This window comes from Mastomys coucha, unplaced genomic scaffold (assembly GCF_008632895.1).
Source record: "Mastomys coucha isolate ucsf_1 unplaced genomic scaffold, UCSF_Mcou_1 pScaffold5, whole genome shotgun sequence".
Classification (NCBI taxonomy): Eukaryota; Metazoa; Chordata; class Mammalia; order Rodentia; family Muridae; genus Mastomys; species Mastomys coucha.
The window spans coordinates 116289762-116308483 of NW_022196911.1; the positions used below are offsets into that span (position 1 = coordinate 116289762).

Consider the following 18722-nt stretch of genomic DNA (forward strand, 5'->3'; position numbering starts at 1 on the left):
CGCGTGTATCCAGAGACGGGAGCTGAGTCTGTCTGTCTGTCTGTCTGTCTTTTTTCCTGTGGCTGTTACCTCCAGGTATCAGGCCACCTGAGTTTGGGGTTCTAGTTTTTGTAGATGAATCTGGGATGAGACAGGAAATGCAATGGAGTGGCATGCTACAGCAAGGCAGGAATTTGGCCAGAGATTGCTCTTGGAGGCACACCTGGGAGTGCGCACTGTGAGACACAATGTCAGGTGATAAGAGCTGCTTAGACCAAGGTGGGAGGAACTCAGCTCAGAGACGTGAGACGTAGCGGCTACGACTCAGCAGGCAGTTGTGTTGGCTAGACATTTGTCGTCTGGAAGATGGCACCTTAGTAGAGAAGATGCTTCCACACACCGGCCCAGAGGCAGATCTGTGGGGTTTCTTGGTTGCTGATCTCTGTGGGAAGGTCCAGTCCACTATGGCTTTCCTGAGTTGTATGATAAAGCAGGGTGAGCAAGCCAGCAGACAGCATTCATCCATGCTGTCTGCTACAGAGTCTGTCTCTAGGTCCTGGCCTTGAGCTCCCGATCTGATATCCGTCATGATGGACTGTGAGCTCTCAGCTTATCACAGCAACTGAATGCGAAGTGGGACTCTGGAAAGCCAGACGAAGGACTGGAGGCAGCCAAGTGCCAGTGTGGAGCCACAGGCTCTGCTGGGCTGGGTTAGGAAGGAAGGCCTTAGGCCTGCAAGATTGGGCCGAGTGCTGCTTTGGTTCATGAAAGCAGCCTGAAGAATGGCAAGGCCACAGCAAGGAGACAGGAAATCTTGATGCACCATGGTGGCCTAGTCTCTGCACTGTCCCCCTGAGAGTGGGAGTCAGATCAGTGAAGAACATGGCAGGGACTGCAGAGTCCCTTCTCGGGAGCCCTTCCTGGGCATCACTAGCATATGAAACTGTGCTGTCACCCAGGCAGATGCTGACTGGAGACTATCACTGGGAAGGAAGTGGAGTCCAGAGCACCAGGCTTCCCTTGCACCAAGTTACTCATTGTTACATTCATGTCCTCTGTTGCAAGCTCCAACCCCCCGTGACCTATTTTATCACATTGTGTGATTTGGCTTTTCAGGAGGAATGCCTAGCGTGATAGGTGGTGTTTTGGAGAGTTTTGGTGTTTTGTATGCCCAATGAAAACACCCATAAATTCCCCAAACTACTGGACATTTCACCTGCTGCTGTGTCTTTCACTCCACGGAGCCATTATCTAGGCGTCCTCATTTTGAAACAAAACCTTACGTGGTATGGTGACATTTAATTTAGTGTTTCTCATTTCAAAGTCCTTAAAAATATTAATTAATTCCTGTCAACCCCCAGGAGGCACATTATTAATATCCGAAGTGCCTTTCATGCTGGTCCATTAATGTGTCCTCTCAGTGTGATAGGTAAGAAATGAGGTTGAATCTACTTTTTTTTTAATTTTTAATTTTTTTGCAATCACACAAGATAAGACCTTGCTAGAGCCAAGGTCAGAAATAACGAATCCCTAATTTTATTAAGATCTTGGAATGACTCCAACTCCGTGGCTTTGGGTGTGCTTTGAGACTCCTGTAGGTGTAGTGTCTGGAGGCAGTAGATGAGTTTTCATGGAGCTTTACAAATGCAGTCTGATAGCTATGCAGCGTGCATAGAGTTCAAGAAGCCACTGCCGCAGAAAAGAAATAGTGGGAGGCACAGAGCAGGGAGCTCTGGGTGTTTCCATCACAGAACACATGGGCGTGGCTCCTGGAGGGTAGGTCTGCCCTCAGTCTGAGTGATCTCATGGGCGTGGCTCCTGGAGGGTAGGTCTGCCCTCAGTCTGAGTGATCTCATGGGCCTAGCTCCTGGAGGGTAGGTCTGCCCTCAGTCTGAGTGATCTCTTCTTGACTTGATGTGGCCTCTTGTCCTCTTCTCCCTCTCCTGCCTCCCAACTCTATTCTTTCATTCCTTCCATTTTTTGAGACAGTGTCTCTATATGTAGTCCTAGCTATCCTAGAACTCACTCTGTAGACCTGGGTGACCTCAGACTCACAGAGATCCCCAGCCTCTACATCCTCTACCACCAGGAGGCACAGGATAGGCACTGAAGCCTGTTCCAGCTGAGCTGCTGGCCCTGCCCTCTTTACTGCTCTGAGAGCTGCAGTCCATGATTTTGAAGTTAATTTAAATGAGTGAGGTTACTGTGCAGGAGCAGAGGGACACATCCACCTCAGTAGCAGACTCTGGGCAGGGTCAGAATCTGGTGACATTCATGAAGATCTCAGTTGGAGCTGTGACCATGAGGCATGGGCCTGCTCTGTCTCCTTTGTGAGACTGAGGAGACTGAGAACATAACACTGAGGAGTGTTCCAAGAACAGGGTCATGAACAGTGATGGTATTTGGGCCTTTTGAAAATAAATAGGGAGTGTGCACATGCACTGAGGTTAGTTGACTTTTCTCATATTGCCCAATAAGATTCTGAGGGAGGAGAAGGCTGCTAAATCAGTAATGTCAGGGCTGGAGAGAAGTCGTGGTCCACACTGCTGTCACCTGCTAAGCACAGTCTGCCTTCTTTGGAGACTTCCCTTCCCTTCCTGCCTTCCTCGTCTCAGGTCTCTGGGTTGGGAGTGCTCTAAGAGCCTTCAGGTGCAGGTACATTTTTTCCTGGTAGAGTTATTTCTCTCAGTCCACACTCTACCTTAAACGTTTAGCCTCCAAGGACTGCAGAGTCTTTGTTGGCTGCATTTTGCGTTAACTGAAGAAGGCAGCTTTGCTGTAGAGACTGGCTACCTCCAGGGCTTGCAAACCACTAAGACAGCTTGAATTTGGTTTATGATTTCCTTGCTATTTTTCTTGGTAGTAAATAGAAATACTTCTGCTTTCCTTGTGTGTTCACAAAGAGAATAAATAGAATTCTGAGCCCCTTTTGACTCCTCTTTGTCAGGTCCCAAAGAAACTTAGGGCAAATAGCTATCTGTGGTGCCTGTTAGCACACCAAAGCACACTCTGGCCACCAGGCTCACTGAGTACTGTGGCTTCTCCTAGGTCTTCAACTGCACGGCCTGCTTACCCCCATCTCTCCACCCCAGGGGCCTCACTGTGTTTCCTCAGTCTCTCTGCCCTGTACAACCTTGCCATTTCGGGCATGTGCTCTCTGGGGTCTTCTCTCTCCGTTATCTTGGGCCTCTACTCCTCTTTTGATCCACTTGCCCTCTCCCCCATTTTTTTTGGCCTGGCTCATTAAGACCTTTCCAGGTGCTTCTGGCTGTACTCTGTCTCACATATCCAATAAAACCATTACCTTCTCCATAACCATTACCTTAGAGTGGTCAAAAGGATGTCATAACTGCTCCTAGGTATGGTGTTAATTCCAAAGACAGGAGGAGAAAGACCACCAACATACACCACCATGGCCAAATTAATTAAAGCAAGCTCTTTTATTTGTGTACATGACCAAGGTGGGGTTTTAGAAATCAGCATTGGATGTGAGGAAGACAAAGTTTTTATAATAGCTCAGGGGCAGGGAGTTTCCAAATGGATGTAGTGGCCAAAAATAGGAGTGGTTATAGGAACAGAGCCATAAACATAACAAGTTAGTCATGAAGACCTCCTAGAGAAAGACATGACTGCAAGGTGGTTTAACAAGAGGTACTCTTAACAAGACAGCAATAACAGACCTTTGAAAGAAAGGTAGAGTTGCAAGATGGTTATTATCTTTTTGAAACAAAGACATGATTGACATTCCTGGAACAGGAATTTGTAGTTAAAGTTACAGGTGGAACATAGTTCAATCCTTAAGGTTTAGTCATAAACAGGAATGAATATAGTTTGTCTCTATTGAGGTGGGTTTTAAGCCTAAGATGGAGGCAGGCTGGTTCTTCAGTGTCTAAGGAGAAGGGTTTTGTTGTAGATGTGAGGGAGAGTATTGCCAGAGGCATCTGGAAGAATTCAGAGCAGGGAGAGAAAGTAGCTGACTGAATCCGGCTATGAGAGGGAGAGAGTGGAATTCCAGAGTGAGGAGAGAAGAGAGGAGAGAAAGCAGGAGAGGAGTCCAGGGCTGAGGGCGCTTTGTGCTGCTTCTTTGGGACTGGACATTCTTGGTGACATGTTTTGAGGCTTGCCTTTCCACACCCACATTCACTGAGTATGTCACCCAAGAGTCGTCCTGGAAGTAGGAAATGTCCATCTTGACTCTGAGTGTCTCCCCCCCCCCCCCAATCTTGCAGCCTCTGATGGAGTCTGGGGTGGCCTTGTCCCTCTGGCTCTATTCCAGGCTGTAGTTGAGGTGAAATGTTCCATACCTCTTATTCCTGACTACTTGGCTGTGACACATACTAGAATGTACTCCTATGTAGGTATTTATTTTAATTACAGATGGCCAGGAGAAGGGTCTGCTAAAATGGGGTGTGGTGTGGTGCTTAGTCTGGCCAAAATAGCAACAGTGACTCAGAGGAAACTCCAAGTTTGAGCTCATTCAGATCTTTGCACACAGTCCCTTGCCCAGTGCTTCATGTTTGTGTAGCAAGAGAGCTGTACCTGTGAGGAGAGGTGACCTTGTATGGTTTCCCAGGGCTGCCATTTGAGAATGTCTAACATGTCACTTCACACTTCCTCTGGAATTTCAGAATGTGTTCACTCTCTTGTCTGGGTGTAATTTTGGAGGGCATGTAGCCAGCACCATTAAAATGATAAATGCTGAGTGGAGAGATAGAGAAGCAATGACTGCTCTGCCAGATGACCCAGGTTCAATGCTCAGCACCCACATGGCAACTTGAAACCATCTGCCATTCCAGTTCTGGGTGATCTGACACTCGCTTCTGTAGGCACTGTATGGTATATAGTGCACAGATATGCATACAAACAGAGGACTCATACACATTTTTAAAAAGAAGAATAGTCTACTGTGCTGGTGCATGGTTTTGGTCCCAGCACTCAGCAGGCAGAGGCATGCAGATCTGTTGAGTTTGAGGCCAGCTTAGTGTACATAGTGAAACCCCATCTCAAAAACAAACAACAGCAACAACAAAAGTAGTTTATTTTCTCAGAATTATATTACATTTTACTGCTTTCTACTTAAAACTATTTATTAGGTTTGTCTATTTTGTTTGCTATGCATGAGTGTTTTTGCACCATATATATGTGATATATATGTGGTATATATGTGGTATATATGTGATATATATGTGATATATATGTGGTATATATGTGGTATATATGTGGTATATATGTGGTATATATGTGATATATATGTGGTAGGTATTCTTGGAGTAAAGTGAAGACATCGGAACTGTAGGTACGGACATCATGTGGGTGCTGGCAAATCAAACCTGGCAGAGAAACCAGTGCTCTTAACTGCCAAGCCATCCATCTCTCCAGCCCCATTCCCCACTTTGAGACAGGGTCTTCCCAGGTAGCCCGTGCTACCTCAGCCTGGTGGTTGCTGGGATTACAGACACATCAAGTGGAGACTTAAGGGTTCTTTGGAAAGTCAGTTGTGTCAGATGGTGTTTTGTTGGGGCAAATATGTGAAGGAATGTTTTCCTGAAGCAGACACAGGGGAGAGGATATCCTGCTAAAGTGAGCATGTGAAAGGACACATGATGAAGAATTCTTTGTTAAATGACACACATGTATTGGTCTGTCTTACATTGTGTAGTTGAGCTACATTTGTTAGGACTCCATTGAGAGAAACACACCAAAAAACTTCTGGTGGTGTGCTGCAGGTTTTTGTCACTTTCTCAGACTCAAGCTCATTGGCAGAGTGATGTCAGCTGAGACAGACACATGTGCTGAGGCAAGACCCGTGGAAGACACATGATGTTTGAAGAGAATATAAAAGGACTCGATGGACAGTGATGGAGGCTGGGCTAGACTTGCTTATAGAGCTAGCTGTGCAACGCTTTTTGGTCTCGAGTCTTCACTGATCTTCGATTTGCTGAGAGAGATACTGCCAAGAATGTTTCCTGATGTCCCTCTGGGTCCCTCCTGCTGACTTGTCCTGAGGCTGAGACCTGGCTGTCTCTGCTAGGTCACACCACAGCTGCTGACCTGTTCCTGACAACACAGATGGGATTTGTTCCAAGAAATGTTTCTAAACAGGTCCATTTTCCCTGTGTCCTTTCTTTTCCACTACCTCTGGTGGGTGGGTGGTGGGCTAGAAGAGAGATTAGAGCATTTAAGAACTCTCATTAAAATTAAGAATTGAAAAATTTTTGTTACAGACATGTACCACCACACCTGTTTCACAGCTGTGTTTTGTGGGGTTGAGTAGGATCCCAGCGTTTAGAATACTTAGCAGCATCACTCAGGACACAGATACTTCTGAGACTGGAGGCTGTGCATGCCAAACACTGGCTCTGCCATTGTACCCCAGCCCCTTTCTGGTCTTGTAATGTGCAGGCTTGCAGCCAGGCACCATAAAGGCCTGATTGGACACTGCTGTACACAGCCCCACTGCCATTCCCACAGTGCTTTACAGGGTTGTGCTGACACTCACTTGTGTCACCATGATGTCTGATGGCATTTCATCATTTTGATTTGTTTTTTACTAATTATTATAATTAATGTCACTAACAATCTGGTGTCACTCAACAAGCTTGCTATTAGCATGTCATCAAGATGTAGAGAGGACAAGGACACACCCTGTACTGAAGGGCATACACAGAATTGTAAGCAGTGATGGCCTCTCACAGTCTGTAATTTCGTTTAGACGTCTGTACACAAGTGGATTGTGAGCAGTGTGAGGTTCCCCTGACATCACCCCCTGCACAGAGGCTCAGGAAAGGGCCAGGTCCCAGGCAAGCTATTCCAAACACGCACAGAGATGTGGCTGGAGTTCGCCCAGACAGTGATGCCCACCTGCCTAGGCCTACATCAGCATCCTTGCCCCCATACTGTGCTTCTCTTTCCACGGGCACTTCCTCCTCATGGAGGCTTCAGCCTTGTTTCAGTGGAGCCTCCAGGTGTGTGTCAGGTAGTTGAGCATGGACTTCAGACTGCGCTGCGCATTAGCTTTTCTAAGATACCACCGTATTGTGTTTTAGAGATACATTCTGATTCCGAGGGTAGTTTCACTTTGCTGTACCCTGCCCCTGCCATGTGGAGACAGGTACTTCAGATTGCCCAGCCCTACAAGTAGCTCTGCCAAGAGCCCTGTGTATGGCTTTAATGTGCTTTGCTCACAGGTGCAGAGGACTTAGGGAACCTGGAGGGACCTTTTAAGTCTCGGCTTTCTTTCTAAAGCTTTCATATACAGGCAAGTGTCAGGAGCCATAATAGGACAAGCTAATAACTAGCAGGTGATCATCTGGAAGTGGCCTGCTTCGGATTATTATATAATCTGTGACAGGTGCGTCCTTATTAAGCAAGACTGTCAGGGATTCATTTTAGGAAAGATTGCTGCTATTAATATGCTTTTCCTATTATTATTATAAATATATAATAATCACTAAGTAATAGCACACCCCTTTGGAGCATCTTCTGAAGATCCACGAAAATGTACTGTCTTACAGTGATGTTATATAGATAAATAGATGACTTAAGACTTTATGATGATCCTATAAGAATTCTTAAAATTATATTAGTGATTATTAACCTCTTTTATAACGGGACTGCTGTAAAAGATAGTTTTTTTCTGATAGTTAAAACTGTGATGAGAACTCTGCCAGTCTCCCAAGTGTCACCAGTTAATTTCTCCTACTTCAGACTTTCTCCTACTCAGAGCACATTCCAAGAGGTTGTAAAATAATTAACCAAAGGTCGTAAAAAGGGAACTAGCAATTTATTATAGGTGCTAGGACAGAAGATTAAAATATTGACTGGGTTTATCTATACAAAACTTCACTAACAACTCAGTTATGGTTTTAAACCTTCAGTGAACCTGTGGCGCTGAGACAGGTGATGGGTGTTTAGATAGATAATTACTCCTAATATGCATGTAAACATTCTCTGTTATAAACTTCTATTTCAATTTATGATTTGATTTTCTGTGTGAACTTTTGATGAACTTTTTAACATGTGATCATGTATTCTGAAAGATGCTTAAGGGCTGAGGACAAAGAGAAGAGTCAGAAACGGAGGAGGTGAGAAGAACTGAGCTGAGAAGAACTGAGCTGAGAGAGGAACTGAGCTGAGGAGAAGCTTTTAGACAGAATACTTTTTAGATTAGAAGGAGATGCAGAATGGAATAACTTAGAAACAATAGCTAACATAAAATACTAAGAGAGCAATGTGCAGAATGCAGAGGGAAAGAGGAAAACAGAAGATAGAGCAGGCAGGCTTCTCCTTACCATGGGACAGAACAGGTCCCATGATTAGGTCCCATGGTAAGGACAAGGCAGGCTTAGTCTTATTAAAATCAACAAAGCTTTTTTCTTACAAACATGGGTTTAATTCATTTAGCATTAAAAGGGTAGAAGCCTTTTCTTTCTCTATGTAATAAAGATTGGAGCTCCATTTTTCATCCAGAATGAATAAGTTCTTTCTGCACCGGTGCTTGGTCTTTTGCTTCATATGCATATGTAAGTATGGATGTGTGTGTAAGTATGTGATTGTGAGAATGTATGCGTGTGTGTGTGTGTGTAAGTATGTAATTGTGAGAATTCATGCAAGCTGGGCCCAGCTGGGTATGAATGGAAATGTATAAATGAATAAATGAGCATTAATGAGTCTATATATGAATTTATGTGAGATTATGCATATTTGCTTATATAAAAGTTTTTCCTTCTGTGAGTATTATTCTCTTCTTCTGGTTCAATAGAAGTTTATTGTTTCAAACTTCCCCCTAGCCCGACAAGCAAGAGGCATCTGGACAATAGGGAAAAGGCTCTAGCAATCAATTCTTAAATCTCCTGCTGTTTTAGGATGAGGTGCTAAGTGCCAGAAACTGCAGTCTCTGGCCTCAGAGGATCACAGAAGGCAGGTCAGCTACAATAGCATAGTAACTTAGACTTAGATAAGTAAACTTTTTATTATACAGCAACCCTAAATTTCTTGTAAGACAAAGTCTTACCCCTATTCTTTTCCCCCTCCACTGCCTCAAGAAAAACTGACAAGAAAGACCGCCCCCACACCAGAGCTGGCCCCTGGCAGGCATGGACTACCATGGACTAGAAGCCAGATTTGTCAGTTTGTTTATGTCTCTTTTTAGCAGCTGATTAAGTCAGTTTATTAAAATAGCTAACTTAGTCATCAGCAATAGTGACTTTAGCCTCCATTGTGCCTCTGTACTGAACAAAGTAGTCTGCTTAACATTCTTGGAAGGACTGCATAAGTCAGAGAGGTGCTGGCAGCTTCTCCTCTGGGAAACTTCAAGGTGCTTTTCCTGCAATGGTTCTCATCCTTGACTTGTGGAGTGGCCCTGTCCCCTTCAGGTGCTTTTTCTTTGTGCCTCCCTCTGTTCAAGTCCACACACTCTTTCAGAGACTTCACATTATGGTTGCAGAGGGAATTCGGATTTGGTTCCAGGAACATCTTTCCACTGTCTTTAAAGGCACAGCTGCAACTTGTTCCTTGGAGGGAGCAGATAAACTGTGTTCCACAGTGCCTACCACATATCCCAGAAGGCTATTTATTTCTTAACTTGTGGTCCTCACATATAGATAGAAGAGGCCAAAAATGGATATCAGTGTATGTGTGTGTGTGTGGGGGGGGGTTACTCCATTTTCTGCTGTCTCTCCTTTTCTTGCCAAAGGCTGAGTGACTTTTGGTCCTGCTTTCTTTTCTGACCTCTTGTCAGCTAGTCTCTGAACAGTCTCAGTGGGTGCTTGCTGATTCTGACTCATAGCCACATCCTGGTCCACAAAGGCCCTGGATACATTTGTGATTCTCTTGTCTGTTTATATTCTAGACATTTGATGTGTCTTCCTCAAGTAATATTAAGGCACAGTTTTTATTTTGTTTGTATATTTTCATATTTATTTTGAAACAGGGTCTTGTAGTATAGCACACAGGCTGGCCTTAAACTTGAAGTTCCTTATGTTTCCTAAACCTCTTGAGTGCTAGCATCAAGGAGTGAACCAGAATGTACAACTTGTGTCATTATATTCATGTATGCATGCATAGAGTATGTTCTGATCAGATCTCCCTGCCACCATTCCTTCCCTGTCCCCCCACTACTTTTCCCTCCCAAATTTATCCCCACCATCACACAAATACTTTACTGAGTCCAGTTTCTGTAACTTGTATGTGCATGGGTTTGGGACCTTTTCCTGTCCTAGCAGCCGTCTGTTGTTCGTAGCCCTCTCTGACAGGAATGGGCCTTATCGCTCTCCTCTCCATTCACGGTGGGACTTTGGTTGGCCTGATCTCACAGGTCTTGTCCTGCAGCTCCAGCCAGCCCCTGTGAGCTTACACATACATCTTCTTTGCCATGTCTAGCTCATACATTTTGCTTCAGATCTCAATCATTTCTTCCTCTTAATACTTTGTCCTCAATGGTCCTGAGCCCTGAGTGAAAGCTGTGGTGTAGATGACCTATCTGAGGCTGAGCACGCCACAGTCTCTTACTCTCTGACTGAGTCTGGGTATTAGCTGTGGTTGACTGCAAAAGGAGTGTCTCTGACAACAGTTGAAAATGTACTAATGTATGACATAAAGATAAGAGCTCAGAGAAGTTCATTACTATGTTCTTTGGCAGAATCATAGCATTAGGCTCTTCACTAGAGCCTATGATCTGGCAAGCCATGGGGTTTTGGCCCTATTTATGATAGCAAACATAATTTCTGTCTTGTAGGAAGGTGGTGGTTGTCCTCCTCCTCGTCCCCGTTCCCATCCCTGTCCCCATCCCCATTCCCCTCTCCCTCTCCTCTCTCTCCCCTCCTTCCTCTTCCTCCTCTTCCTCTTCTTCTATTTTATGTTTTGTTTGTTTCAGTTTTTTAGATAAGATTCCTTTATATATTCCTGCCTGTTTTGGAACTCACTCTGTAGACCAGACTGGCCTTGAACTCAAGAGATCTGTCTGCCTTTGCCTCCCACATGCTAGGATTACAGGTGAGCACCACCACTTGGCTGTAGAATGGATTTTAAATCCGATCAGAAACGCAGCACTCAAACACAGCATTGATGACACTGTTGCACCACTGTGCATGCTTTGCCAGGCAGGTTGCTGTGGAGCCTCTCAGGTTCACAGCTGCAGGTGACTGCTGATGACGTTTCTTGCTCTTTAGTGTGCATTGTGGTTGCTAGATTGTAGGGGTAGAGCAACCAGTTTGGTTTCTCCATGTGTTTTATCTTCATATGGGTCTTACCTGTAAGTTCTGGAAGGTAACCAAGAGGGATACAAAACTGACATACCAAACTCAGTGGCCTTCCTGTATACCAAGAGCAAACACAGTGGGAAAGAAATGAAGGAAGAATCTCATTCACTGTAGATTCTTAACAAACAAGACAAACAACCTGGGACTCCATTTAACCAGGAAATGAAAGACTTATGCAGTGAGAACTGTCAGACACTAGAGAAAGAAACTGAAGAACTTGCTAGGGAATAGAAAGTTCTCTCATGCTGATGGATTAGTGAGATTAATATTGTGAAAATGGCCATCCTGTCAAAAGTAATCTATGGATTTCAGTGCAATCCCCATCAAAATTCCAAAGCAATTCTTGATAGGAATTGAATGTCAATCTCAAAATTCATATGGAAACACCAAGCCCAGGATAAGCAAAACTTACCCTAGACAATAAAAATGCCACTGGAGGTGTTAGCCTTCATTGCGTCATTTCTTTTTAAAAGTTAAATGTAACTTTACTTATCTATATTCATTCTATGGAACATATATGTTACTTTTAAAGGACAGATCATAATGTCCACCTATATAGGCAGAACCTTTCACTGGTTTTCTAGTAGGTTCTGCATAGTTTTAGAGAACATAGCCCTGGAATTATTTGCTGTGCTCTAGTGCTACAATGATCCTCTGCCACATTGGACTCTGTCTTTAAGTTCTGTACAGAGAATTTGCCATTACAAGTTCAGGATAAGGCACAAAATACATGGAAGTGAGCCAGAGACCCTCCTCCCTGTCATGGCTTCAGCATCCATGGGACATCACCAAACTTATTTCTGCCCTGTACCCCAATCATCCCACCTGCAAGTTAGCCCACGTTTTAACAAATGAGCTTTCAGAACATTTTAACTGATAGCTCTGCTCCTGCAAGCCCTTGTGTGTGTGTGGCTCTGCCTCTGGTGTCTCTGTGTTGCATTATCTTAATTAGGTTCTTTGAAGGATTTGGGGTGTCTGAAGGCTTTCTACAGTAACTGTGGGTTTTCCCTTTTCTGTGCTTTCTTTTTTTTTTTTTTCATGTCTCCCCCCCACCCCCCAGCCCCGTTTTCTTTCCTCTGTGTGGATTCCCAAAACAGCTTGTTTCATTTCATAATATAGCTTGCTGGATGTTTACTGGGGTTGAACTGGATGTGGGACTGGCTGGGGAGAGCTGAGTGTCAGCTGAAGGAAGCTGTGTGCCTGTTCAGTCCCCATGTTTCTGTGTTTTCTTGGTGTACTGGCCACTTCCCACAGTGAAGTTCCACACAGCTCTTCCTGAGCTACCTCTCCCTAGTTACCTGTTTTTTTGTGTTATTGGGGTTTTCCATGCCATCTCTGTTTGTTGTTTGTGGGTATAAAAGCCCTGGTGTTCATTTCAGGAGCCCTCCCTGAGGGTTGCAATGTCCTGCACAAGAGGGCAATATGCCGAACAGTGGATTCTTCCTTCTCTTCTCTATTACTTTGCTATTGCTGCAGCGTATGCTACAGGCCCATATTTGAGCAAATTCTCTATGCTCTATGTTCTAAGAAGGTCTTCAGGGCAGTCCCTTCTGTCTGACTCATGCCACAGTGTGACAGGCTGTCCTTATGCATGTCCCATGTTATAGTTGTCCTTGGTGAAAACATACTGCATGACTCCCTTCTCCTCTAGCTTGGGGCCACTTGTGCAAGGCCCCACAGCTGCTGCCTGTATGTTAGTGTGCATGAGAAGGAGGGTCCTCTTTGGCTCGTCCCTGTTTGTGACAGATATCTCTTTTCTTTTTTCTCCCAGGCTCGGTACAAGCAGAGCCTCGACCCTACTGTGGATGAAGTCAAGAAGCTTTGTACATCTTTGCGCCGGAACGCCAAGGAGGAACGGGTCCTCTTCCACTACAATGGCCACGGGGTGCCCAGGCCTACTGTGAATGGAGAGGTCTGGGTCTTCAACAAGGTGGGCCCGCCCTCAGCTTCTACTCTCCTTCCCTAGTAGGCCTGTCAGCTTGGGTGTTACCTGAGATCTCCTGCCTATAGCTCTTGCTGAACCCCGGGTGTTTCATGCATTCAGCCTTTGAAGAACAGTGACACATGAATTGCTCCAAGCTGGCAGCTGGGGTGCTTGGTGAGGATGAACAGGCAAAGGAGCTATTTCTTTTAGAGGGTGTGTTGACAAGAGCATTCTAAGGCTGCGTGTGTGGATATTTTGTCCTCAGCGAGAGGCAGGAGTCTCACAGGTATGGATGGATTTCAGGTGCACTGGCTTTCCAGTCTGAGCAGCCGCAGTGGTTCTCTGTCCAGAGTGTCAGAGAGCCAGCCTTCTCATAGAAAACCAAAGCATTCTGAGTATTCTAAAGAGCCCAGTGCCATTTGGTTGCCACCTCCATCTTTCTGATGGGCAGCACTTCCAGCCTCTAGTGGTACCGTGGGTCAGATTAGGTGATGAGAGGAAGAGTACCTCAGCCCCTGCCTGAGGAGTGCATTTCAGACATTCTCCAGCGGAATGCTTGTGCTGTGCATGTGGTGTCTTCTTCAGTCACTGTCCCTCTTATGTTTTGAGCCAAGGTGTCTTAGTCAGGGTTTCTATTCCTGCACAAACATCATGACCAAGAAGCAAGTTGGGGAGGAAAGGGTTTATTCAGCTTACTTCCACATTGCTGTTTATCACCAAGAAAGTCAGGACTGGAACTCAAGCAGGCCAGGAAGCAGGAGCTGAGGCAGAGGCCATAGAGGGATGTTCCTTACTGGCTTGCTTCTCCTGGCTTGCTCAGCCTGCTCTCTTATAGAACCCAAGACTTCCAGCCCAGGGATGGCACCACCCACAAGGGGCCCTCCCACCCTTGATCACTAATTGAGAAAATGCCCCACAGCTGGATCTCATGGAGGCACTTTCCCAACTGAAGCTCCCTTCTCTGTGATAACTCCAGCCTGTGTCAAGTTGGCACACAAAACCAGCCAGTACACAGGGTCTTTTCTGAATCCAGAGCTCTCTGTTGTGGCTAGGTTGCTTGGCCCACAAGCCTTCCTATCCTCAGTTTCTGTCCACAGTGCTGGGATTAGAGACACATACCACTGTATCCGGTTTTTACCTGGGTGTCAGGAACTTGAGCATAGCTCTACGTGTTTGTGCAGCAAGCCATCTCCCTCACTCCGGGCAGGGAGACATGGTGACTGGTGACTGGTGACCTTATGGTGGTTGAAGCAGCTATTTATTATGTAGTGCCACCCAGAAGTAGAAAGCTAGGACCAGAAGTGTCACCGAGCTATAACCCTCAAGCCCAACCCCAGTGACCACAAGTCACTCCAATAGTCCCTGTGTCTGCAGCTTCCTAAATCACCTCTACCGGCTGTGAACCAATGGGAGCACATGAGCCTCTGAGGGTGTTTCAGAGTCAGACCATAGCGCCAGTCCCAGTGATTTTAAGTTGATGTGTTATGACCATCCTGTGGATGAAGGTACAGTCTTGGTTCTTCCTCTTGATAGATCAGGACTCCCTCAGGTGCAGACACTGGGTGTGGATTTTGGTGGCTTAGTATTTAGTAGACGCAGAGTCCGAGTGTTTCTTCTCTGTTGGCTGGGACTTCCCTCCATGCTTTTGTTTGTTTCCTGACGATTCATCCCAAGTAACACTAGTGCTCAGCTAGTATGGTGTGTTGTGTTCTGCAGCCCCCTTCTTGGTCCTGGTGTGCAGGGTGGCAGGCTGGATGATTTCTCTGTTCTGGACGACGCCTTCCTCACTGTATTGGCCATACTTAGAAAAAGCCCGTTTGTTCCAACTCAGATTTTTCTGGAACCTGTTGAATCTGAGCCCTGTTGATTGACAGCTGGCCACAAGCTGCTTTTCTTGGGTTTTCTCCTGTTGAACCTGATGGAGTTCTTTATATTTTAGGCAGAAACTCTTCATCATCCTGTGAACTGTGGACAGTGAGTGAACACACTCACTGTTCTCTCCAGGGCAGCTGCACCTGACCTAGCTAACTATAGTTATGTCTGTGATGTACACAAACCCTTTTCATATATTGCATGAGATGAAGTTCAAGTTTGTGTTTATAGCTCACTGTAAATGAATTATTTATTCCTTTCTATGTGTATAAAAGACACTAAAACCCAGTACTTTATTTACAAGCTGTATCCCTAGATTGGGCAGGTTCCCACCTATATCCACACCATATGCCCTTTGTTATCTGCTGTTTGAGTCCCGCCTGGGCCGCTTCTGTTCCATCAGCCTGTCCTTAGGGCCTACTCTTCTGGGCACATGCTCTGGATACCATGGCCTCATGGTAGCTTCCTCTTCTTTCTTTCTTCTCCCCCATACCTCCTCATCTCTCTTGAGTCACCTCACTTTAATCCTCAAGACCCACCTCCTTTCTCTACTGCCCAATCACAGGCTCTAGCAGTTCATTTTGAAACAGGTTTTTATGCAGCCCAAGCTGGCCTTGAACTTGTGGCTCTGTCTGTCTCTGACTTGGCATTCTTCAGGTTGCTGATGCACATGGTCAGAGCATAATTAGCTTTGTAAGAATTGCCGACCTTTGTTGCGAGGTGTCTGTGTTATTTGCATTTCCACTAGTGCTCCCTGTATTGGCAGTGTCAGCGTTCTGGACTTAAGTCACTCCGAAAATGTGTCGTGTTGTCTTGTTGCTAGTGAGTTCACAGCTTTTAGTAGTCTGACCTGTGACAGGGTGGTGCTCAGCATATCTTCAAACTCTGGCTCTGGTCCATTGTCTGCCTTGCTAACTCGTCTGCTCCGGACGGTTTTACCTGCTAGGTGGCTCCACAGCCTGTGTGTGCTGAGCCACATCCCGGCTCACCTGCCTCTTTAAGAAGAATCCTCTTTGCTTGTTGAGCGTTAACAATTCCGTGTGCCTTTTAGACCTTTGTCCTTTGTCAGATATGTGTTTTGTAGATATTTCAACTTGTGTCTTTATTAATAGTGGACATTGTTTTTACCACTGAAAAGCTCAGACTAGTGACTCTCTAGAGTGTCCAGGCTCGGATTTAGCTTCTTTGTGAGTTATGTCTGAGTTAAGAAGGCAGGTTGAAGTCTGCCTTACACAGAGGTGCAGCTGAAGGCTGGTCCAAGTTGAAGATGGTTCGTTTACTGCAGAGTCACATAGAAAGCATGTGCTTGTGTTAACAGGCACCATGAGGAGAATCCCTGGGGATGAAGTTAGGTATTTCCCGACGACAAGCAGGTTTCCTGCGTGTGTCCACACCTCCTGTCAGTTTGAAAGTACAGCAGAATGGGCAGAGGGGAAGGAGGAAACAAAACCTCCCCCTTGCTGGAGTCTGAGTATCTGCCTTTTCAGTAGCACTAAGTTAAAGTGAATGCTGAAGACTGAGGGTTAAACTTTTTAAAAAGGAAACTCCAGGTAGAGCATAATTTTTCCTATTTGAAAAAGTCTTAATGGAAAAGATCTGAGCAGTGTCATTGGTCACCCTGATATCTTAAGCAGTGCTGCAACATTTACCCAACAAGTGTAAACCACAGTCAAAGGGGAAAACGTGGGCTGAGTATGGTGAACTCTCTACTCTGGAAGCTGGAACAAGAGGACTGAGTTTGAGATCAGGCTGGACTACATAGCAAGATCATGCCTCAAAACTTTTAACTCCAACCCCACAGTGGAGTGGGATTGGCCCACACGTAGATATGGACATGGGAGGGTGTGGCTGACCCTAACCTAACCAGGTGTTATTTTGTCAGTCACGGACTTTCTGGTCCTTGAGTGTGCCCAAGCTGGCTCCTTCTCCTCCTGAGTCCTCTGTAGCTCTCCTGTGGTCCTCTGTGGTGTCTGGTCCTCTGTGGTGTCTGGTCCTCTGTGGTGTCTGGTCCTCTGTGGTGTCTGGTCCTCTGTGGTGTCTGGTCCTCTGTGTTGTCTGGTCCTCTGTGGCGTCTGGTCCTCTGTGGTGTCTGGTCCTCTGTGTTGTCTGGTTCTCTGTGGCAGCAATGTCATTGTGTTCTGAGACCTAGACAAATACTAGTGTATCTCTGGTGGACAGTCACATAAAAACAGAAAATCTATGAAAAAAGCAATCAACAGGACAGTGAAGTGGAGGAAAACAAGACAAAAGAGACTTGTGCAGCTAGCTTCACAGACGCCAGGGGCCTGGTGTTTCAGAGCACAATGACATTGCTGCAAGCAGGTCCAGCCTTTGAAGGCATTTCTGGTAGAGGTACAATCTGGATATAAACAAATAAAAAAACTAAAATTGCCCTAAACTAAAACATAAAGCCACAAAACTCATGTTCAGTGCATTGAGAGAGGCAAGCTGAGATGAAGCCTGCTCTTCTAGGTGAAGTTGCTCGAGCTATGCAGGCAAGAAAGTCACTTGGCTCTGTGCTGGGTGCACAAGCAAAGATCATAAATAGCTTCTGTCGAAGGCTTCTGGACTCTGTAGAGCACAGGAAAAGGCTCACTGAGTGGAAAAAGCCCTTCTCTGCCAGAAATGCCTTCAAAGGCTGGACCTGCTTGCTCTTCAGTGTCTGTCTTACACAGTATCTCTCAGTGTCTGACTGCTCTGGACATCAGGAGATAAGGCCTCATGGAGACCACACTAAAAGCAAAGATTGTTTCTTGCTAGGTGCTGGTTGAAAGTCAAGTTAAAAAGAAACTGCTAATTGTGTTGTGACAAGTCAGGTGATGCAGGAAAGATGGAGCAGCAGCGAGCTCCCTTCCTTCCCAGAGACCCTTCTGCAGGAGCTAAGTCAGCACCAAGTGGAGCCTTCAGTGGGGGAGACCGGAGACTGTGTCTACACTAAGGGTTAGAAAGGACAGAAAACAAGGTGGGGTGCTGGGGGCAGGAGTGTGGCCAGGTGGCTTCTGGGATCCCTCCCCCTCTGTTGCCTGAGAGATGGATTTGTGAAGACAGCAAGAGGAAAGCCAGCATAGGTAAAAATGGCACTAAACACTGCCAGCAAGGTGAGCTTGAATGTTGAGGACGTCAGTGGACAGCAGTGTGATGGACTGAGGAAAGGTGCACAGAACAGCTGAGGCCTGGAGCATGACCAGGATGAAGTGACAGGAAGAAGAAGGGGCTGGTGTTACCTGCTGGCCCTGGGCTGTGAGTGTGCACCTTTGAGAAGTGGGATAAGTGGGCTTGGGTCCCCAGCATGTGGTGACCAAGAATGAAGGAAGTGTGAGATCTGAGAGCCAGAGCAAGGTCCCCAGAGGTGCCAGTGGGTCTTTGGGACATAAGTAAAGGTGGGCCCTGTTGTAAGTATATGTAGTGCTATAAAAAGGAAGGCCTGAACTTCATTCAAGAAGGAGCCTCAGCAGGTGCCAGCATACCAGCACTCTAGAGTTGTGAGAGAGAACGTCCATTTCTTTATCAGTTACTCAGTTGGTGACATTCTGTCATAGCAGCAGAAAAGGAGATATAGGAGGGAAAATGTGGAGGAAGCTAGGCAGGGACTACCCAGCCACCCAGGGAGATGCAGTTTCTGTCAGCCTGGAGTGCGGGCCTTTGACGGGGAGAAGGGAGAGTCTTCAGGAAGGGCAGTCTGTTGACTG

The 18722-nt window shown here is 45.9% G+C and overlaps 1 protein-coding gene across 1 annotated transcript in view; it reads left to right on the forward strand.

Moving 5' to 3' along the window:
• The window catches only part of Rptor (regulatory associated protein of MTOR complex 1), a 301156-nt gene that overhangs the window by 104658 nt on the left and 177776 nt on the right, over positions 1 to 18722 (forward strand). The window contains exon 4 of the mRNA XM_031352079.1: positions 13009 to 13167. Within this exon, the coding sequence (XP_031207939.1) occupies positions 13009 to 13167 (159 nt within the window). The remainder of the gene's footprint in view (positions 1 to 13008; positions 13168 to 18722) is intronic.